The 23,086-nt window shown below is 40.5% G+C and overlaps 1 protein-coding gene across 8 annotated transcripts in view; it reads left to right on the top strand.

The window, feature by feature from the left end:
• Window positions 1-23,086, top strand: part of MBNL2 (muscleblind like splicing regulator 2) — a 157,656-nt gene that overhangs the window by 123,625 nt on the left and 10,945 nt on the right. For 4 of the 8 annotated variants that reach the window (XM_057707617.1, XM_057707618.1, XM_057707623.1 and 1 more), the window contains 3 exons: window positions 471-624; window positions 7,889-7,924; window positions 9,206-9,300. In XM_057707617.1, the coding sequence (XP_057563600.1) occupies window positions 471-624; window positions 7,889-7,924; window positions 9,206-9,300 (285 nt within the window). The remainder of the gene's footprint in view (window positions 1-470; window positions 625-7,888; window positions 7,925-9,205; window positions 9,301-23,086) is intronic. The other 4 variants (XM_057707625.1, XM_057707622.1, XM_057707624.1 and 1 more) reach the window with 2 other exon arrangements.

The following is a 23,086-nucleotide window of genomic DNA, read 5'->3' as shown; positions in this document are numbered from 1 at the left end:
TAAATTAATCCTAACAAATTTTAATACCTTTTCAAAAAGAGTGAAGAAAATTTAAATTACTTGGCTCGGAAAAATGCTCATTATAATTCTAATTAACCTTTAAATTCAAGAAATTGCCATTTAAAGAAAAGAATAGGTATTAATAATAACACAAATGCTTCTTCCCCGCCCCCTCCTTAGAATAGTTTAACTCATTTTAAAAGCTGAAGTCATTTTTCGTTGTTGTTGCTTGATAGTTTTTCTTTTCCTTAGTTAAGATGCTACCGTTTGGGGTTACAGAAATCATGCTTTCGCTCTCAATAACAAATTCTCACTCATCCGACATTGCCGCTGTTTAAATTAAGGTGCATGGCAGGGGCATCTCCTTAGCTGTCATTTTTTAAAAGTATGTTGCAATTGATGATCTCTGTTGACACTGAAGGTGTGTTTACTTTGAGTTATACATGTCTTATCCAATTCTTCCCTCACAGGCCTTTCCTCCTGGTGCTCTTCATCCTTTACCAAAGAGACAAGCACTTGAAAAAAGCAACGGTGCCAGCACCGTCTTTAATCCCGGCGTCTTGCACTACCAGCAGGCTCTCACCAGTGCCCAGCTGCAGCAGCACACGGCGTTTATTCCGACAGGTACGTGCCCTGACAGTTCCGAGTCCTGTGTCCGTGTGCCCTCCGGTCATGTGCTTTCTTCTCATTCCTTTAAGCTGTTCGGTGGCATCTAGTTTGCTTTGAAAGGTACGATAAATAACAGCCTGAAATTCATCACTGTCCTAGCTATCTAGATAATTTACCTTGCTTGGGACGATAGCTAAAGACTGATAGGATGCTAAAGCCAAATATTTCGTAGAGTTAAGTGACAGATGGAACCCGTGAGAGGCAAACATCAGTTAGGGCTTTTGGTTTCTTGTATCACACAAGCTGTGTAAAATTGCTTATGTAAGTAAGACCTCTTATGTGTGACAATTGAAATTTGTCATTAACCCTGAATGACCTACAAATAGCAATTCCAGTAAATACTAACCTTTTTTTTTTCTATTCCTATTCAGAGCACTAAAAATAAAACAAAGAGGCTATTCAGATTAAAGCAATCCTCTACTCATATTTTTACATCCATCCTATCTCTTTTGCCATCCTTCTCAACTTCCACCAAATCACAAATATAGAGAACTCTTATCTTCAGTTTCTAAGCCAATGTCTGATAATATTAGGTGCTAAGGTGCTTTAACTCTGTCATTCTACTAAGAAATGAATTCTATTAATCATAGAATCTTGAAGTTTAAAGGATTCTTAGTGATCTCCTCATCCAATTGATTGTTTTACAGATGAGAAAGCTGAGGCCCCTTAAATGTGAAGTGACTTCCCAAGGTGGCACTGCTAAAGAGAAAAAGACCTAGAACCCAGTTTCCCTGTGATCAGTTCGATTTACATGACATAACACCAGCCAGCCTCCGTATGTGGAGGCCAGAGTCCTCCTTTAGAGCTTGGCATAAAACATCAGATAAAAATGAAGAAACAAAAGTACAATGCACGCCAACCCTCCTCTGTCTTTTTTACCCACCGTCCTGACCACAGACCTACATACACCTTATACAAAGAGTCACCATAAATGACTGGGGTTTCGACCTTTTAGTCTGAGCTAAAAGCAGGGATAGTATCTGCAAAATAAAATTTGCTATAGTGTCAAAAATAAAAATAAAAAAGGAACCAGGGAGTGACTTAGGGTTTAGTGAGAAGACCGTCCATTGAGTTCTTAGTTTGAAGTCAAAATTTTCATCCATGACAGTGACTTGAAGGTCAGTATAGGTGAATGACAGTTTTATCAAAATAATTAAAAAATCATTTTGATCCCAATCCACATGGGTGGGCTTTTCAGATTTATTATCCATCTTCTTAAATCCTATAGCATATCAGGAGTTAACATAAGAGGGAGTTGAGTAAATATTTCTATCCTATTCTTTATATAAAATCTATACTTTGAAATGAATTATTAACCTGTTCACAATATTTATATTTTAGTAAAAATATACATTACATTAGTAAAGCAATTCTTAGGATATATTTTTCTTATTTTAGTTCTGCTCTTCTCTTAAAATAAACAGACTCATAGACCTGTAGAGTGAGTCTCTAAATCAGTAATTATTGGGGCTTCACTCTTGTCCTATTGCAACCTTAATTAGTGACATTTTAGTGCAGTTACAGCACAGCAGTGGTTGTACTTGTAATCCACTTGATATAACATGTTTGTAAAATACTTTCTAGAAGGTAAACTTACCTCGAGGTCCTGTGTGATTTCTACAAGTGTCTTATTTCATAGACCTTGTCACTAGATATTTTAAGAGAAAAAAAATTGTGGAAAAATATACCGAGGGGAAAAATGGGAAAGGACAAGTCTGTTTCTGAAGACTGGGTAGTAATGCCACTACCATTTCCTGGGAATGCCTCTGAAACGTCGGAGCTAAGCCGTGCAAAAGGATGAAGCCTCTAACTCACATTTAATACTTCAATTCAATAATGACTGATTTGTTAAATCACTGGAAGAATTCTCATTTAAAAATATTTCACCTGGAAACCATTTAAAGACTTCCAAAGCAAGAACGAATAACATCCCTTTTGCAATGACCTGATTTTATTGAGGACCCAAAGGCTGTACTGGGTGCTGTGGTTGTGCACTTCCGCCCTCTGCTGGACTCTTTAAGAACTGTTCAGATGTGTCCAGCAACCCTCAGTTGAGTGGGCTTTGGGAGCCAAAAAGTGGGTCCTAGCCCACTTAGTTCTGTGCATTAGAAGTGTTTCCATCTGTAACGTTATAAATGTCATAGTGAACAAACATGTGGATCTCGTGCTCCGAAGTGGTATTTCAACTTCTATGAAGTTTTCACATGTTTCTCTTCAGTGATGAAAATAATTTTATTAAAAGGAAATCAGCATATTCCTTCTCCCAGTTAAATCCAGAGCAGAAAGTTCAGTGTTTATTTTGGCTCTAGTTTTTATTTCAGGCTTTCTTTCTCATAAGCCACATTTCCAACCTAATTTAAAGTGGTAATGAGAATAATCATTCCTTACTAATCATCGTTGTTTGAAGCCCTGAAAATTAAGTGACGATGTTTAAAAATAATTTTTTAACTTGGTAAATGAGGGGCTCATTACTTTTAAACTGACAGGTTTTGATTTTTCTGTAAATATTTTACATTTAACCATTATCATAGATATGGAACAAAAAACATTTTGTGTTCTCTCGGAAGTTACCCTTTATTGAAAAGTCATTCGTAGTGAAGTTTTTGATATGCTGCTAAAATTCTTCCATTGATGCAATGCGACTTTGAATTTCAGGAATTCTGTCTCCAGGCTGTGGAGATATTAATATAAAATATCATGCAAAATGTGGGATTCTTCTCCAAACCCATGCTAATATAATTATCACCCTGGTTGATGCCCTAGCACATTTGCAGTGGGTGGGATTTTTCTTTTTTTGATAGGAATTATTTTAACCTAGTGGTTATACTTTTTCTTTGCTATGTTAGGAAAGTGACAAAAACCACACACACTTACAAAAATAGCAGCATAACAATTCTTGGCATTTCTCTGACAGGTTTATTCTGAGTTACTGTAAGTGTTCTTATCTCATTACTCTTCAAGATAGTTCCTCCAGTGGCAGGCATAATTATTTGCATTTTGCAGATGGGAAAACTGAGGCTGTGCCTATGCTGCAAAGTAGAATATATGATTCATGGAATTGTCCTGATAATTCTACATTCACAGATTCCAGTGTTGAAATATTCATTCAACCAAAGCAGAAAACATTTGAGAAGTCTATGGATAGAAACAGTGCCTTAGTGAAATGCTTCTGCCAGTCAGAACAAAGGCGACCCACTGACTCCCTCCTTGATTTATTTCATTATATTGTAAACACAGAATACATAGAACAGGGAAGTGCTAGCACAAATATTGCCTAACGATCAGAAACCATACTAGTACATACATTTATCACACACCTTGGTGAAAGATTTGTCAGTGTTTAGTGGAAACTCTATCCGTATAACCACAGCAAAACGTGTTTATCCCATTCAATATGGCAAGCCGTTCTTGAACACATAGTCTGTTCTGGTTTCCAAAGCCATTAGGGGCATACAGCGGAGTTCAGAACAAGGGAAAAACCAAATATAATGCAAAGCGTGAAGGGCTACCTTAGGGGATGGGCAAAGCTGTTCAAGGGCGAAGAGAAAGAGACAGTGTATTTGGCCATCGGATGTGCAGCTGATGGTGAAAACAAAGGATATGGAGAAAGAAAGACTTTACAAACGAGGAGAAATTTGCTTAGGATTTTGAAAGGAGAATTTTACCAGTGGGGGAAGAGCATCTCAGGCAGGGGAAATAGCATGGATTGGGAAGAGTGTACTTGAGGAATAACAAGTTGTCCATTGTAGCTCTAGAGTCAACTATTGAGGGAGCTGTTGGGCGGGCGGGGGGGGGTGGGGGGGGGGTTGAGAGTGGAGTGAAAAGGCCGAGATGGGGCTTAAAAAGATCAGGACCAGAATTTGGCAATGAGTAAGAGAGCCGCACACTGCAAAAATTATGTGTTTCCCATATTCATATCACTTTTAGGCCAAGTAGAGAGAGATGTTCATCAAATTACTTTGGTTGAGCATTTCAGCCACATCCTGACCTGAAGCCAAAGGACGGGTCCAGCCCTAGCCTAGTGTGGCTGCAGGAGCTGCTGTTGATGGTTTGCAACCCATTGACATTCAAGTGTGTTGAGAAAGGAAAGTGCTCCAAGAAAGCCCATCCACATTGGAATGCAAGAGAATAACGTGGAATTTTTTTAGGGATAATTTTGAATCCAGCCATGGTTGACTTTGAAATCATTCACAAACTGGGTACTTAAATAAATTCTAGGAACAGATTGCTCACAACACACTCTCACTGTGGCTGAGAACATTCACTCAGTTGACTGACTGCTTACCATGTGCCCCATAGACGTAGACAGGCATGAACCCCGCCCTCCAGAGTTTACAGTGGAAGAGGAGGGGTGGATTTCAATAAATAGCCCTATAAATATATAATTAAAATTTTCTATGAGTACAATGAAAGAAAAAGGAAAGAGTTCAACAAGGTTTAAAATAGGAAACTGATTCACGTGGCATGGGAAGGTAGGTAAATGAACAACTGAACAGTTTTGGGGTTTTTTTTTTTTTTCTTTTTTTGGCTATGAGGCATGCAAGATCTTAGTTCCCCAATCAGAGATAGAACCAGCACCCCCTGCAGTGGAAGCACAAAGTCTTAACCACTGGACCTGGGTGGTCCCTGGGAAGTCCCTGAACAGTTTTTTAAAGAAGCAACATATACCTTGAGACCTGAAAATGAAGAGGGGGGTGAAGATGGCTTAAGGCAGGAGGGAGAGCTTGTGAGAAGCCCCAAAGCAGGCCAAAAGTGTGATGAGTTCATTTCAAAGAGATGTAGGGCTAATCTGTCCGGAGCTTGGTGCCAGCAGGGAGGGCTATAGGATGAACTGGGGAGATAGTCAGAGACTAGACCATGGGAATCTTTATCCCAAAAGCAATGAGAAGGCAATGAATCATTTCCTTTAGAGAAGTGAACAGACCTGTGTTGGGGAAGGTTTACTCTACCAGCAGAACGGAGAATGGACTGAAGAGGGGATGAGAATGGAGGCAGGAAGACCAGTTAGGGTGTTACTGCATAGCTGAGCCCAGATCACGTAAAGGTGGTCAGGCCGTGAGAAGTGGCAGTGGAGATGACCCAACAGATAAACACAAGATGCATTTTAGAAGCAGAATTGCTTTGTCTTATTGGTGAGTTGGATCAAGGAATTTCAAGTGGGAAAATGGTGTCAGGGAGAACTTTCAGTTCAGGCTAGAGCTACAGCATCGATGGTGATGTCCATCTAGCTTTCCCAGAGGTGGAGAAACAGATGCTGTGGGAAAGGTCAACACTTGGACATGTTAAATTTGAGATGCTCGTGAGATATCCAGGTAGAAAGGCCAGATAAGCAGTTAGATGGAACAACCTGGAGCTCAGAGGAGTTATCTGGGCGGGATGCATAAATTTGGAAGCCTTGAGCTTGTAGATTGTATTTAAATCATAGATTGAATGATACTGTGGAGTGAATGATATACCCAAGAAAAGTACAGGGTACATGAAAAGGAACCAGACTGAGCCCTGAAAAACTCTAGTGTATAGAGATTATGTGGGTGTGTGCATGTCTGTTTGTGTGTGTGTCTGTGTTTGTGTGTGTGTGTCTGTGTTACCGGAAAAATCCAAGGGAAAAGAGTGGTTTATTACGGAGAGAGTAGCCCAGTGCTAAATGTTACCATGACTCAGGAAATTAGATGAAGACAGAAGGGTTCCTACTCATTGCAGAAATACGAAGTTCTTTGATGACATTAGCAGTTTGAGTGGAGAGGTGAAAATGAAAGCCAAATTGGAGAGGATTGAAGAATAAATGGGGTCAAGGAAGTGAAAATGTATGTGTAGTTAACTTTCCAGAAGTTTGATTGTGGAGAAGATTGGAAAGATAGGGCTGGAGAAAGACAGGGCGTCACAAGCAGGATTTGGAGGTGCTGTGTGTGTGTTTTCAGTTGGATGTATTAGCACATGTTTGTGGAAGAATCCAGGAGCAGCCCCGTTAGAGAGCCTCTTTTCCCGACTGATGTTCGCCTAATCAAAATGCAGATCAGGCAGAAAGTCTCCCTCAGGTATGAACGGTTCGGCAGAGAGAATAAAGACCTACGCATCTCAGATGCTTCATCTAGCATCTCAGAAGGCGGTTCTAAAACCCTAAGTGGGTACACCTACCTTCATTAAAGACTACTTCTCTGGCACCCACATGACACCCAATCTCCAGTTATCTAAATCCTTATATTACCTTGATTTTCACTCTAAGGAGCTGAACCAGAAGTAGATAATTCCTTTCAATACAATTCTTTTTTCAGTATTCCACAGCATATATTATATTCATCATCAGTTTTCTGATTCAAGTACATTAATAAGACCACCCACAGGTAAGGCAGCTAGTCCCTAGGAAGGACTTAAACCCCCCCTTCCCCTCCCTCTCTCCCACCCCCCCACCTACCCACCTAGACATCAGAAAGCCCTAGCCCTGGTCCTGTCCCAGCCCCAGTCTGGCACCGTTTTGCCTCTGCAGTGTTTAGATTTTGTGGCTAGCCACTGCACCTCTATCGTAATGAATCTCATAACAGAAAATAGGTCACACGTACATCCAGGTCATCCCGTCACGGGAACCTCAGTCTTCCTACGTGGAGGGCTTTCAAGCAGTAATCTAAAATTCACCTGACCTGCAATCCTTTGATGTGGAGGATAGGGAATCTTAATGACTGTTTTTATTTTCATATTGTTACTGACACAAAACATTTTACAATCAAACAAGCAAACTTTTAATGCAATAAGGTCGGTGTGATCTAGTGAATACAAAACCTGACCTGGATTTAAGAATAGAATTTTATTTCTAGCCTTACCCCTGACTCCCGCGATGCATGACCTTGGAGTAGTTACTATGCCTCAGATTTTTCATCTGTAAAATACCCACTTCCTACCTTGGAGGATGAACTTGAGAATGTCTGTAAGATACTGTGAGGTCTTAGAGGAACAAGACTGCCACATTATCACATGTCATTCTTACTAGAATCATGTCAATGGAGGTGAATCAAACGTGTGAAAAGTAGTGAATAATATTGGCTTAAAATAAGTCAGATATATTTGTGTTCGCACTGAAAATGTGAATGACTCTAAAAGACTGTGTTAACTAACCCTACTTATTTCTGGTTGTGCTTCAATCTCACTTTGAATGTTAACTCTAAACCGCTAACCTGTTTCTTTCCCTTTATTCACTTTTTTCCACCTACCATTGCATGACATGCAGGGTCAGTTTTGTGCATGACACCCGCTACCAGTATTGGTAGGTTCCAACCTTTTTTTATTTGTCTTTTATATTATGTACAATACCTTCACTTGATTGAGATTTATTTCAGAGATGGTAGAAATGCTGTAGGAACTGGTAGATCTGAAGGCTTATTTGGCTTTAGAGTTAACGTATAGGTTTTAAAATGTACTTGTATACTGCAGAAAATGAGCGTTTTAATGTGACTAGAACAACCACTGCAAGACATAAAACCACAAGTACGAGTCTGCTTTTAATGATCTGTATTTTGTTTCTCTTTATAGTTTATACGGTTTAGCATAAGAAAAAGGAAAAAAAAGCTTACTTTATCAGAGAGGCAGGCTAATTTCATCAGTGTTTTAAAGTTTCATGTGGTGTGCCTTTATCTCCTCTTTGCTGTGTGTTAGAGTTATCAGAGTTTCCCAGAAGTATTTATTTTAAAAGATTATAAATGGATGTATTTTGAAAACAAATGGCTCAACTTCCTTGCTTTAGGATCCTTTTTAATTTTGTGTTGATTTATTTGTGATGAGTATTTGTACCTTACCATTCCCTTAGACGTTAACTTTTAATACTACATACATAAGTTATCCCCACACATTCCAATGCCTTGGTACAAACGTCTGTCTTAAGGACATATGGATTAGTTCCATTTTATGTAAAGAAAAATCAACACTGGCAAAACGTGTCTATTTCACAGTGACTGTGTTAGAATTTACATCAAGGCCGTGATTTTTGCTCTACTATTTATTGACCCAAATAAACCACAATCCCCAGTAATTCCAGTTCAAACAAGCAGGCCGAAATTGACCCAAAAAATTCCATTGAACTGCAATTAATTCCAAGAAAATTCTAATCCAAATTAGGCCTACATATTGAGGCTTTGATGTTTTAGAATGATGATTAAAAATGAATATCCCATATTCTTACTTCATTTGGACATTGCATTTCACGTTTTTAGAAGCACCCTTTATGACAGGCACTGTAGACTGAATTGGGAATGATCTATTGCTAGAAGTAAAAATGTTTATAAATACATCAACCAAAGTAATCTGCTTTGGCCTTTCTGGGAATCACTGATTATGTTTTAAAACTTCCTTTAATTGTACTTGTAATAAGCTATTTTCCCTTTTTTATTTCTCTCCCATGCTTCCTTGCTTTGCATTGTGATTGCATGCCATCTGCTGGTTTAACCCATGATGGCTTGCTGCTCTGATATTCACCATGCCAAAATACCACTTCTATTACCATAATGCTACACCCTCCTGTTCATTGCTCCCATGGTTCCCCTCCTGAAAGTACCCATGATGCACAGCGCTACGTCAGCCACTGTCTCTGCAGCAACAACTCCTGCAACAAGTGTCCCCTTCGCAGCAACAGCCACAGCCAATCAGGTTTGCTCCTTTTAAAGCTTTCTTTCACAAATCCCAAACTCTAAATGAGTGCTGATATTTAAAAAAAAAATTCTCGGTGAGAATTTTTTTTTCATGTTTATCCATCAAATTTTATTTTTTTGATTAGTTTATAGCCAGCATTTATGGACAGGTTGCACTTATTTAGAGTTAACATTTACTGCAAATAATGATGTAGCTATGTTTTGTGTTGCACTGTTTGTTTTCGTACCTAATATTGTGTAATTAACCTGACAGGCTTACGTTCCTTTTAGTACAGCATTACGTATCCAGTGGTTTGTGAATTGTCACAGAAAAATCAGAAAAGCACACACCTGGGAGTGCTTCAAAACTGGCTGTATTTGGATTCAGTTCATTCAGACCCTATGATCTGTCGTGGAGGAAAAGTCTCCTCTTAGAAACGTCTCCCCTTTATCCTTAGTGTCAAATTTGAGGTCTGAATGATTTTCGGTAACATTTCACCTTGGTCCTCTGTGCTCCCCAACTTGCTTGGTTCCCAAGTGAGAGACAAACGATACTGGGAGAAGAGGACCGGGCCACCGAGTTCACAAAGGCTGGATATAACTGATTAGGGGCGTTTAGTTCTTTTGGTTTAATGCATGTGCCCACGTGACCACGGATGGACTGTTTCTCAGTGAGGGCCAGTTGGCTGTTTCCTGTCATCACAGGCTGACTGTAACCCTAACCCCAGCCAACAACTCGCAAACCTGTGCTGCTGGTCCCAGGAGAGGAGGATGAGCTTGAACGCTCACTGGCCTGGAAGAGCACTTGACTGCGCATGCTCTCCCTTCCAGAAGCGCCGTTTTGGTTTTGTTGCTAGTGTAGTGGGATTTTTTGGTTTTGTTTTGTTTTCATTTTGTTTTTTAATGAAATCAACTGTACTGATAAAAGACGACAAGACATATAGGAGGAGGTGGAGAGAAGGTCCCAGCTAACGGGAGAAATTGGGAAAAACCACGCCTGGGCGTAAATGGCAGATTCCAAACTACGTTCTGCAGGCGGAAAGGGCCGGTTCACACTTCTTTCCCTGTTGTAGTGAATCAGGGAGGCCAGAGCTATAGGTTTCATCGCTGAAAAGATAGGGGTGAGTGTACTTGAATGAAGGCATAAAAGTAGAATCCCCTGAGCTCCTCTTGTGCCCTCTGAATTGTGATAAAGCAGAAAAGAACGAGGAGGAGGGGAGGAGAGGCCACGCGGGCACTCAGAGGCAATGCCAGCTACTGACAATGCTGCGCCTCTTCCCTCGCCACCTCGCCACGCCAGCCTCCCTCTAAGGAAGCCAACCCAGCTTCCAAACAGATATAACAAACAACAGCAAATCAGTTTCTCAGTTGCGAAGATTTTTTAAATGATGGGATGGCAGGAGAGAGAGACAGTGTGCATCCTTCCATGATTAGGTTCAAAGCACCTCTTTTCACTTGGTCATTTTTAGTAAGGAAACTGGAAATGTTTCTTTTATGTCTAAGTTCTGCCTTCTTGAACCATGTTTTGGTGGGTTTTGACAGAAGTTTTATTATAAAGTCCTTTTATAAGAAAACAGGTTTGAAGCGTAATATAGTATTCGTTACAGTGGAATCTAACGTTGTACTTTATGGCAAGTTAAGCACGTCTAGTACAGAGAGCTCTTTCCTGGGAATGGAAAGGAAGTCAAGATAAAGAACTACTTTGGAGTTTTAGGATAAGTCCCTTTATTATGATACATTCTTGATCTCATATCATAAATATTTTCCCAGCCTCATGATTTTTTTGGCTTCGTGTGGTAGAAAACACTGAGATTGCACACATATGCGGAAGTTCATGTACATGTGTAGGGAGGCAGGGGTAGGAAGCAGAACTATTCAGAAGCTAAATTATATCATTTTTCAGCATTGTGATTGGTAAAGGAATGAACAGGTTAACTTCAATTAAATCCAAAGAAGTATAACTACAGGAGTACCTGACAGTAGCTTCAAGAATCCTAGATTCTGCGTTTTTCAGTTTATCAGATGTAATCGTTGCTGGTCTGCACTTCAGTGATGACCCTTGATGAAGGTCTGCTTGCACATGAACACAACAGAAAAAGAAATAATAGTAAACATAAATTTTCAGATAGGATATTCTTAATGTATTTTTAGCAAGTTTCAAAGAGCAAAGCAGCTACAAAAGAACTTGAAAATTCTTTTAGTGCCTGAGAATTCAGAATTCAGAGAGATTTCTGATGACTGTGAAATGACAAGTTTTCATCTTAAGATTTCATCCTTTAAACTCACATCAAATCATATCCATGTGAATTATATGTCGTTTAAACAAAATGAATCTGTTTCTTCACTTGTGAAGGGAAGATTAGAACTAGATGGCCTCCGAGGTCCCTTCCAGATCTAAGATTCAACAAACCTATGGTTCCTGAGCTGCTGTGCAAGGCCCAAAGCGTGAGATTAAAAAGGTGAACACAGAGTAGAATGTGGTGGTAATGATTTCAGAGTTCAGTACATGATAAGCATCCTCCTTTCTCTCCCTTCATTGAGCCATCTGTCTTTAACACGAAATGAGATAGGGCTTTGACAGTTTTTTAGTTCATTTGATCAATTTAGACTGTCAGTTCAAATAGTTCAAATCTCATAGGTATTTGTAATTAGATACAAGTCATTCACAGAAGAAAGAGGATAGACCAAAACATCCCATGACAGCTCCTCTGGCCCAGGGTTCCTTTACATGTTACCCCATGGTGAGTCAAGAGGAACCAACCATAAATCTATAAATTCTACCCTCAGGGCTTAATCAAGGTGCCAGCAGTGAAAGTTTTAACTGAACTTAGACTTGCAGTTTGAAATTAAATGATGGCAAAATTGAAACACTTTTGGGAAACAGAAAACTCTTTTTTGGTTGTTTAGCTCTGGGAGTATATGTATAAACAAAAATACAATAGACAAATTTAGCAACAGCTATCACCTGTTTCAATTAAGGTCTTTGGGCCTTAATATACAAATTATACCTAATAATAATAATATTATTGTTAACAAATTACTTATATGTACACGACACTATTCTAAATGGTTTCTCTCTTATATAATACATTACATATTTTTATATATCATATCACATATTTTATCTCATATGAGAAAGAATACACATGTATAGGATACACTCAGTCCTTACTACAGTGTTATAAATATTGTCGTCCCCATTTTATAGATGGTAAAACTGAAATCAAGGCTGACTACCTTAGCCAAAGTTAAACATCTAATAAATGGTCTTGCTGGAATTTAAACCCAGGCAGTTTGCTCCCAGAGGCCTTGCGCTTAACCACTATGCTACACTGCCTCTCCCGATAATTATAAATGAACAAGAGTCACTTCTTCCACAGATAAAACTATCTTTAAAGTGAAACTCATTATCAGCAAACTCTGTTGCTTTAGGGAAAAATGAAGGAGTTCTGCTAATGCAGCTCAAACTGAAGCGATTTCTAAGCTAGAGAGATACCTGCATCTGAGCAGATCGTCAGGCTAGTTGTGTAACAGCCCGGTCACATGTAGAAGCCACATACATCGTTGATATATATTCATTATAATATAGAACTATTGATTAATAGTCTATGTAATATTATACCTAGTGAGTAGACTGAAACTTATGAGTAATTTCTATCCAAGTAAGGGGGGAAGTGGAAAGGAATTAGTCATGAGTCCTGGTGAAGCAGGTTCATGGGCTTCCTGTGTGTGAATCACGGCCCTGGACTTTACTCCTAGCTTCTGCCAACCATCTCACAAGTAGCCTGGTGACAAGGGAAATCAGAAATGAAAACACAGGTACTATATGCCAGTCAATGTCAGCCCACTAACAGAAGAGCAGAATGTATAAATCTATAGATGCCTATATGGAAGCCAATTTAATCTTAGAGTGAGCAGTAAAAGAGGAGAGGTCAACAGCTTAGCATGTGGGTTATCTAGGTTTTTTCATATCACCAGAAGTGCAGATTGAAATCCCTCTAACTTGAATTATTATGGTGCTCTGTCCTGTCATTGCTTTATTATTTTCTACGTCAAAAATAGCTTCTGTTTCAAAAAGGGAGAAAGTAATTTCCTAGTAAATACAATTTAAATCTTAGTTTCTTCATTTATATACAGAGAGTATTCAGCTTACCTAATAACATCCTTGAAGGCCCAATTAAAATACAATTTATATTCTGAGTCTTCCCCTGAATCCCCGCAGCGAGAATTTCTTTTTCTACCCTCTGAATTCCACAAGGACTCTACCTGCGTGTTCCTTAAAGCATCATCATTAGATAGATGCAGTGACAGTGCAAACGTACAACAAAGATGGGGACGTGTAAAGCATGGCAGAGAGAAACTAACAGTCCAGGTGGCCAGAGCACCAGTTTTCGCAAGTGGCTGCAACATAGGTTTAATTTCGAGTGTGCAGGACCTTAGATGCCAAGGTAGAGGATTCGCTGGCCTTTATTTGGCCACCAAAGGTTTTCAAGCAGGAAAGTGATGGAACCCAACTCCAGGAAGAGCGAGCAGATGGCCTCGAGGCGGGAGAGTCTGCGGAGACCACGGAGAGGCTTTCACAAGAGCCTAAAGTGGGACAGTGGCAGCTGGCGGGTGGCCGACTTTCTCTTGCCTTTGCCTGTTACATAGGGAGAGTCACTTTTAGCCAAAGAGAAACCTAAAAACGATTTCATACTATAGCAAAACCTGTCCAAATAAATGTCACGTGGCAAGAAAAGAGATCCGGGCTGACGTGAAAGGTTAACCACAGAAAGTTGCCTCTATAGCACCTGAATTCTAGGACAGCAGGTGGGTGGCCAAATGCCTCCAGGGTGCTTGCCCCTAACACGCGGCTCCTCACGCCCTACCCGAATGAGAGGTCCGAGCCACAAAAGCTCAAGCACCTTCCAGGCCCTCGCCCGAAAGAAAGAGCCCCTTCAGATTTGGAGTGAATACGTATTGTCCATGTGTCCACAGTTAGAGCTGCGTGGACGTGGAGGGCAGTTACTCATCGAATTCGTTCAGGGTCATGAGTCCGTGCTGGGAAGACAGATTCTTACACGTTGGATATTAGGAATATTTCGCTGGAGCACTCCACACAGTGCCTTTAAAGCTGGTGAAATCAAATTATATTTCTGGCAATACGTTAACAACACTAATTACATCTGCAAAAAAGTGCCGATTGGTGTTTCATTATGACCTCAAGGTTTCATCACATCTTCTGAATCCTCTCCCAAAGAGCAAACCCATTCAACAGAAAGCTGGCCTTAGGAGGAATTCATTGAAAATTAGTTAATAACATATTATACATTCCTAGCCTTCCATTTATTGGGATATTTGGTAAGTCAGAAAATTCCCATTTTCCAGACATGCCTGATATGTTTAGTATATATAATAATCAATTTCAACAGTATCTTACCAGACAAAATAATTACATGCAACCAGATACGTATATTACGGTTTCTCAGCCCTGCTACAAATTACTAAAGGGAGAAGAGAAAAGTTTAAGAGCATGGGATTTTACTTATCCTCATGTATAAATGTGAATACAACTTCAAAGCTATTTGTATATACATTCTTGGATTTCTATATACAAACTTATAGTAAATCACCCTATCCTAACCAAAAAGTCTAGAAAGGTGAGGCCATGTTTTACTTAACCTCTCGTCTCAGAAAGTTTTCTAAAACATCTATTATTCAAAGCCATCTGTTAGGACTATGTTCAGACAAATGTAGGAGGCATTAAATATTCCCCACTATTCACCACTTGACCCATTTGGAGCCTGTGTTTTTTTCACAAGAAAAATCTGGGTTCTGCAAAGCCCCAGCATGGGAGGAGTAAACCCCTGTCAGCTCCCTCCGCTGAAATACGCAGAGGAGCTGCCGGCCTCCCTGTACGGATGATCAAACTGTGCACCGCCCCTTTCTTGCAGTTTGCTGGGTCCTGAGAACAGATGACAAAAGGCAGCTGGGTGCCAAGTATGTTGTGCTCCACAAAGGCCTGGACAGCAAACTGTCCGAATCCATCCCCTGTAAATAGCGCTGGGGCTGAGACATGCATGTCGGCGTTATAATACTGGGAACGTTGGTCAGCCCTCTCTCACTTTGTGCTGATGTTCTAACTATAGAGGAGGGTTCAGTTTCAGTAGCTGGTTGCCTGAAATGAGGCAGACTCGCCATATCAAATATTCTGTGGAGGGAGGGAGGGACTCTGTGTGTGTGTGTGTGTTTGTGTGTGTGTGTAGAGAAAGGGGTAGGAAGAGAGGAGGACAGAGAGGGACACTGACTGGAGCCTGCTGTATCTCTTCGAGTAAAAAAAACAAAACAATAAAAACGGCAGTATTTGCATTCAGTTAACACCAATAGTTAAAGCTGCTTGGCGAGTCGAGTCTAAATTCCATGGTGCAATGTGGCTGGGGCACTGGAATCCAGTCTTGAAGCCTGGTGAAAAAAAAATGTTTAAGGTGGAGGGAAGGAGAGGTGGGAGGGCTGCTCTGGATATCTTAGGTGGAGCTGGAGCTGTGAGAACCACATAGGGGCAGATTATTTTCTCTCTTCAAGAAATCAGAAAGTGAGAAGAAAAAAAGACCTTTTTATTTTCCTGCTTCAGAAGCAGCTGCTTTGCAGAACTACCATGAGGTTTAATTAATATATGTATTTGCAGATTCTCCAAGGAAAGGCCAAGTTATGCAAGTGTGGTAATCTAGTACATTTTCATTTTTCATGAATAATTTACACCTCATGCTGAGACACTTGGGTAGAATTATTTTGTATATAGCACCTAAAGATATAATATCAGTTCCAATTTTGTGCGGCTGAAGAGAAAATGTCAAGGGTCCTTATGTGGAACCTGACTGCCTGGTGGATCGTCCTACTTATACCTCAGATCCCATCCTCTTTTGCATTTTGATGGAATTTGGGGGACTCTTTTTAGATTGAAAAGTCATTTTCCCAGTAGTACTTTGGCTTTCGTTGGCCATAATAAAATCATGCTCATTTTTCTAATTGTAGGTTTTCTCTTTCAAGAGGAATAAATACACAGTTCATCCTATATGTGTGTTTATTTCCAGCTCTAGATTTGTAAGGAAAGAGAGACGAGGTGCGAGGCAGGGGGCTTCAGATCCATTGGCAGGGCTGGAAGATGAATGGGGTCTCGTTCGTAATGAAAGCTGCTATGAACAGAGTAAATTTCTGATTTATAGGCATTTATCTCCCTACGTTCTGCCACTGCCCGCCTTCGCACACTCCTACCTGTGTGTTTGGGGAGATTGCCGGCCTTGCTGTGTGGGTGGATGGAGAGGAGAGAGATCCTTGCCGTCTCCTGATACAAAGCTAGCCTGACTGTCCCTCCGCTTACTGCATGTGACACCACCATGAGTCAGAGACAAACTGGGACGAGGTCTGGCCTCTCAGCCTCTTCCAGCATTCCCCCCGGGCCACATCGCTGGAGGCAGTGGCTTCTAAGGTCAGACCTGTCTGAGTCTGCTGAACGTTCTAGAGGCCACCAGTGTGGGGAGGTGCTCACGGGACCTAGGAGTTTACTGCCTAGTCAAAGAGCTACGAAGCAGTCAGTGTCACAAAATGACACAGTCGAGGCCTCAGACGTCGCTGCGTGGGAAGTGAGCTCGGTGGCAGCACCTTACTCCTGGGGCTGGGGGGTGGGGGCTGGTAAATGAGAGGTTTGGGATTAACATATACGCACTACTGTGTAGAAGAATGGGGAGGTAGGTCCTGAAGGAAGTGTAGGAATTAGGTAAGGAACAGGTGAGGTGCTTCCTGAGCAGAGGGAAATGGGACGGGTGGAGCTGGGCTGGGTTGAGGGGCAAGGAATCTGGCGTCATCAAGGGACCAGCGTCAGGTGCTACTGTGTCCTCCCATTTAACCCTATCACATGGGCCCTGTTCTCCTTCTTTAACATGTGAAAGCATCAAGGCTTTCATGGGTAGAAGGGTCTGCATTTGACCTCAAGACTCTGACGCGGAGCTCAACACTTCCCCCTTATCCCACCTTCTTCCCCAATAGCCTGCGCGGCTCAGGCAGGAGTTTCAAAATCAGCCTCGGACTTTTTCCCACAATAGGTGCAGACGGAGCAGCTATTACCAGGTCGGATCTGAAGCAGGGGACAGGGTGGCTCACGCGGGCTGAAGGCCACACTGCAGTGAGGGAGTGAAGGGAAGACACGTGGGCAGGACTAGAAAATGCGGTTGAGCAGGTGAGGCGGGGTTAGGTTACTGAGGGCACTCAATGGCAGGATGAGAGCAGGACAGCAAAAAGCTGAGTGAGAGACCTGGAAACACTCATCCGCCAGAAGCAAGGGGGTAGGTGTGAGCTGGGGTAGGCTGAGTGCAGGTTAACGGGTGAGGAAGCTACTTCACTGATGAAGTGATGAAATCGGGACAGAGAGAACAGGGAAAATGTGTATGTGTGGGGGGGATGAATACAGTCGTCCCTTGGTATCTGTGGGGCACTGGTCCCAGGACCCTGCGTGATACCAAAATCCACGGATGCTCAAGTCTCTTATGTAAAATGGCGCATTTGCATATAACCTACGCACATCCTCTCTTATACTTTAAATCATCTCTGCATTACCTAAGACAATGTAAATGCTGTGTAAATAGTTGCCAGCACACGACAGATTCAAGGTTTATTTTTTGGAACTTTCTGGAATTTTCTTTTTCAAATATTTTCTATCCATTGTTAGTTGAATCCATGAATGCAGAACCTGCAGATAGGAAGGAGGACAGACTGTAACTAAGAAAATCAGGAAAGTTCAGGGAGGCCTTTTGATCCTTTACTCTCCCAGTGGCTCTTTCCAGTTTCTGTAGTATCTGTGGATTCACCAACTTTCTGCTCCCCGCTGCATCAACCTTCCACAAGACACCTCTCCCAGTGACTTACATAGAAAGGATGGGTCCTGTTGACACTTCTCCACTTTATTTGCACTATAAAGGACAAATTTGTTGACTGGTATTTTCTGAAAAACTACAGCTAGTTTAGCATTTAGGCTCTGTCATGCCTCGGCATCATGTATAATATGCTGGAACTTTTGGTCTATCTGCTTTAACTCTCCGTGATCAAATTACAGTATTATCACTCTCCTTGCCCTGGAGTTTCCAAAGATCTCAGAGTTTATGTCAGTGAGCTTCCTATTTACCACAATGCATTTCTGGAAGCAGCATCACTAAGCTGAACATTGTAAAATGTCACCCATTTTCCCACAGTCCCTGTTACCTCAGGCATTGCGGGTCTGACCCAAGACCTGCATTGACTACATTAAAGTTATGAAAGGCGATAAGTCATAAGAGCAGACTGACCACAAACATGCCGTACTTCTACAGTAACAGAAAAGGGAAAGTGTGCACGTGACATCATAAACTGGAACAAGACCCCAGATCGGCAAGGTGGCTTACCCAAGTCACATAAATGATAAGAACCCGATTGTCTGTGTCCTGCCTGGGGTAGTGCTTTTCCCCTTTCACCACACTGCCTTCCTGAGAAAATGCTCTAAATGACCACTGAAGGGACCCCAGAGTACTATAGAGCATACCGACAGCACAAAGATAACACAAGCATCTCTCCGTTGGTAAGCGCTCACCAAGTGCCAGACATCACGCTAAGCTTTTACATGAATTGGCTCATTAAAACCCAAAATAGCCCTGTAAGGGAATATTCTTATCCCTCATTTACAGATAAGGAAATTGCAGTTTTGAGAATCTGAAAAACTTGTTCAAGATGGTCTATTAAGTGGCAAAACCAGATATACAACCTCCAAGCTCCTAACCTTCCATTTTAAAATAAGGAAAAGGACCTAGACTAAGTGATTAAGTGACTCATTCAAGGTTACATAAGGGACTAGAGACTGATCTCCTAATGCCATGTTTAGTCCTCTTTCCCTCTCTCAAACCACAATCCAGCATGAATATGCTAGCTATGCATCTTTTTGAACAGTCAGTAGATCTGCTTCCTCCTTAAAATTTAGAAAGGTTTTGGAGGAATAAAAACCTTTCAGGGAAGTTAAACTTGATTCCTTCTTTTTCTGCAAACATTGTTTCCAGTAATAATTTCATAACTCTTCCATTAGTCATTCTTTCAATATTTGTTCATTGTTACCCCGAAATACTTGAAAGGGCCAGAGAGCCACTTTAGTTACGAAGATTCAGGAGAAAAGGAATTGGTTGAATCTATTCCTATCGTTTATCTCCTTTTCTTTGCTCTTCTCTGACCCCTGTAACATTAAGGATGGCCTTGAACAAGGAAAGAAGTTACAGTAGGGAAATTTAAGGAGTGTGTGAAGAATGAGCAGAAAACCTCATTGAATTCCTTTGCCTTGGAAAACAGTGTTTAAGAATTGCTTTCTTTTTTCTTTCTTTAACATAAGTTGATAAGTCCCCTCATTTTTCCTGCTGTGCACATGGACCTATGTGAGAAGAGGTGAAGGTTTGAAAATTAAGTACGGATGTTTATTAGACACGACTGTGTGTGCAGAAGCGTCCATGAATAGTGGTTTGCTCTAAACACAGTGATCTAAGAATTATTAGTGAATGCTGTATCTTGTCGAAATATGCATATCCGTGTTTTGTGGCTTAGCCTAGGCAATTAAAACAGGAGAAATACTAGCATATGATAACAGTAGAATTATGTGCAGTAAGCACTTGTTAATTACATTATCTAAGGCTCACAATAACTTATGAGTTAGGGACAACATTTGAGTCCCAATCCAGAGATGAGGAATATTAAGAATAAGAGATGTTGACTCACCCATGGTAACACATATTAAGACTAGAAGCTGGGTTTGGACTGAATCTAAATTTAAAGAGTAAGAGATTTTGCCTCTCATAGGATGTAACTTTCTATTTCAGTAGACACTGGTCATTGTATGCTACTGGATGTCGATGCTTTTATAAAAAAGATTTTAGTTTGGAAAATGCTTAATATGAATGACAGTCAAGACTTTCATGAATAGTAAAGAAATTCAGCCTATATTTCTTTAGCTGTCAGTGACAGGTCAAGATATACATATACAGAAAGAGAAGCGTATTTGACATTTTAGAAAATCCTAATCTCATCAAAATCAAGTTTATTATCAACATATATGGAGTGTCACACAGATCATCTAATATTTAAATGCACAATATTTTTATTATTTGAATGCCTCTTTAAATAGAAGCTGAAACCAAATTTTACTTAGGATTATGAATCTTAAAATAAATAGACCAAGGGAAGAGAACCAACATTTATCAAAACCCATTATTACATAGCAGGCACTTTATATCCATTATTCAATTTAATATTCAATAGAACTCTGTGGAGTGTTTTATCCATTTTCCAAAGGAGAGCAAATTTTAAAGAATAATGTGTTTAAGATTCAGGCAGGTTGGAAGTGGCTGGACAGTGTTAGAACTCAGGTTCGCCGGCCTCCAAACTCTGTTCTCTTGTGTCTCCACCATATTTGAATTAGATTGGAGCTTATAGTCAATGTAGGACTGGGGTAAAGCTCTTTATATGGTTCGCTTAAAAACTACTAACTACTGAGTTTATTAGTTTACAAAGTTTTTACCATTTAAGAAGAAAATTTCAGTAGAAGCAAACCTTTTAAAAATTCAAGTTAAATATCAGAAATGGTCTGAAAACATTGTTAGTTGATGAGACCAACAAGGAAGTTCACATTTCAATCCAGTAAATAAGAGCTAGAAAGCAGATGAACAAAGGCACCAATTCACCATTCCCAGGATGGTAAACCGGCAAGAAACTTCTGTAAAAAAAAGAGTCTACCAGGAGGAGTCCTTTCATGCAGGACTCCCGAATTATACTGAGGTTTTTGTTTTATTAAATCCATATTCTTTCACATTAAAAATTCTTTATTCTTTCTGTGTTTTCCTTTAAGAGTTCTGTTTTCATGAAACAGGTAACTGAGTACAAATGCAGATTCTTCCTCAGTGAACCATGCATGTTAAAAGCTAGGTCTAGTCTGAAGCCGTAACGAAAGCCTACTGTTAACTCAGTGCAATGCATCTTCATACTTTTTCTCAACAAAAGTTTATAAAGAGCCCATTATGTGTCATATGAAATTCAGGACTCTGGGAATACAGCAGTGAAGAAAACAGTCCCTGTTCTTGTGGCTCTTACACTGTCAGGAGGAGAGGCAGTAAACCAACATGTAAATAATTACAGTCAAAGTAATTATCATATAATAAGGATCATCGCAAAAAGTAGAGATGCTGAAAGAATGGGCCTAAGCACTGAGCTCTGAGGGAGGACAGTTTGTAATAGAGAAATAAGAGAATGTAGGAGCTCGCTTGCTTTCTACATTTTCTTCCTTTGGTTTCCATTTTGTCATCTATTATACCAGGATATTTTGGGCACTTTCTGAGGAGTTATTAGGGAGGACAGATGGCAACCTGGTTAACTACCCACCACACTGCAGAGGTGCCAATGTAGTACAAGCAGAGTGAGAAACTAAGGCCCAGGAGGGTCACGTAGCTGCTTGGTAGCAGAAACAAGTGTCCTGAAATCCCACTCCAGGACTGTCTTTGATTTTTTCTTTGCACCATTATTTTACGGTTTTGTTCATCTCCCTCTCTCTGTCTCTGACACACATACACACGCACACAGGCAACGAACTACAAAGGAAGAAAACACAACTAATTTTGCTGGAAATTTTGTTAGACGGCAGTGTATCCTACCAGTCCAAGAAACACGTGAGATGATTACAACACACAAAGACACACTTCATGTCCTGCACGGAACATTCCTCTTACCCTTCTTTTTACCTAATCCCAGCATGTAGTTACTTTTCTGCCTTTGGTGTCTTAAAAGCCAATTCTTAGCAGGCTGAATTATACATTCTGCTCCACAGTTAAAATGAATACCATGGCCCAAATGTGCCCAGGATTCTAAGATAATGGTAGTGGTTACAAAAGCAGGGCATTGAGCAGGATTGGGGACTTCAGGTTGAATCCAACAGGATCTTGCTTCTGTGATTTTTCTTGGCCTGATTCTTCCATTTATTACTGGGAGCAAAACCCCATATTGAAAAGAACAGGTTTAAATGAATGCTATTGAAATTTCTTTTCAGTTCCTGCATAAACTGGTTTTTAAAGATGTGAAAAAAGTTTCCTTAGATTCTACCTGCAGGTCCAGAGGTCCCCTTCAGTGAAATAGCCTCAGATGTGGGCAGCCTGTTTAATCCCAGACAGCCACACTTGCTCCACATCTCACTGCACATATTCTCAACATGATAATTTTAGAAAAATATTTTATTACCTTTTCTATATTTTAGAATATTTTTAAATAGTGTGGCCCAGTGATTATATATTATTTCTTGATATAGTAGAGGAATTTAGCCTTCCTTAATATACATACTCTCCCTAATTTTAAAAATGTTTGTTCAAAATGCCCTTTGCCACTTGGTCTGGAACTCGAGTAATTTTCCTATGGAGACAGTGATGGGTTTGATGGTTAGGTCTCCAGGCTGGCTTATAATAGTTTGTTTAAACTTGTGACATTGCTCAAGGATAATATTGTGCTAACAGCATGAAAGAGGCCAAATACCATGTTCATGGATGTTTCTACATCTTTAGGATTCAAGAAAGATGCCAAAAGCACATGATTAACCCAAACCCCCAGACAGCATGTGAGAGAATGTCCTTCTTCTCCACCAGCTGAGGGTAGAGTGGACCATAATCTGCGGTTCGTTGTGTGACTGGAATGTTTGTTGGGGAAGGTGTGTGGAGTAGGAATGGGATGTACAGTGTGGAGCCAAGGATGCCAGGGGATGAGTAGGAAGACGAAAGCTGGAACCTGGT

This window comes from Hippopotamus amphibius, chromosome 14, assembly GCF_030028045.1.
Source record: "Hippopotamus amphibius kiboko isolate mHipAmp2 chromosome 14, mHipAmp2.hap2, whole genome shotgun sequence".
NCBI lineage: Eukaryota > Metazoa > Chordata > Mammalia > Artiodactyla > Hippopotamidae > Hippopotamus > Hippopotamus amphibius.
Note: the sequence above shows the minus strand (reverse complement) of the source record. Positions and strands in the feature narration are given on the sequence as shown.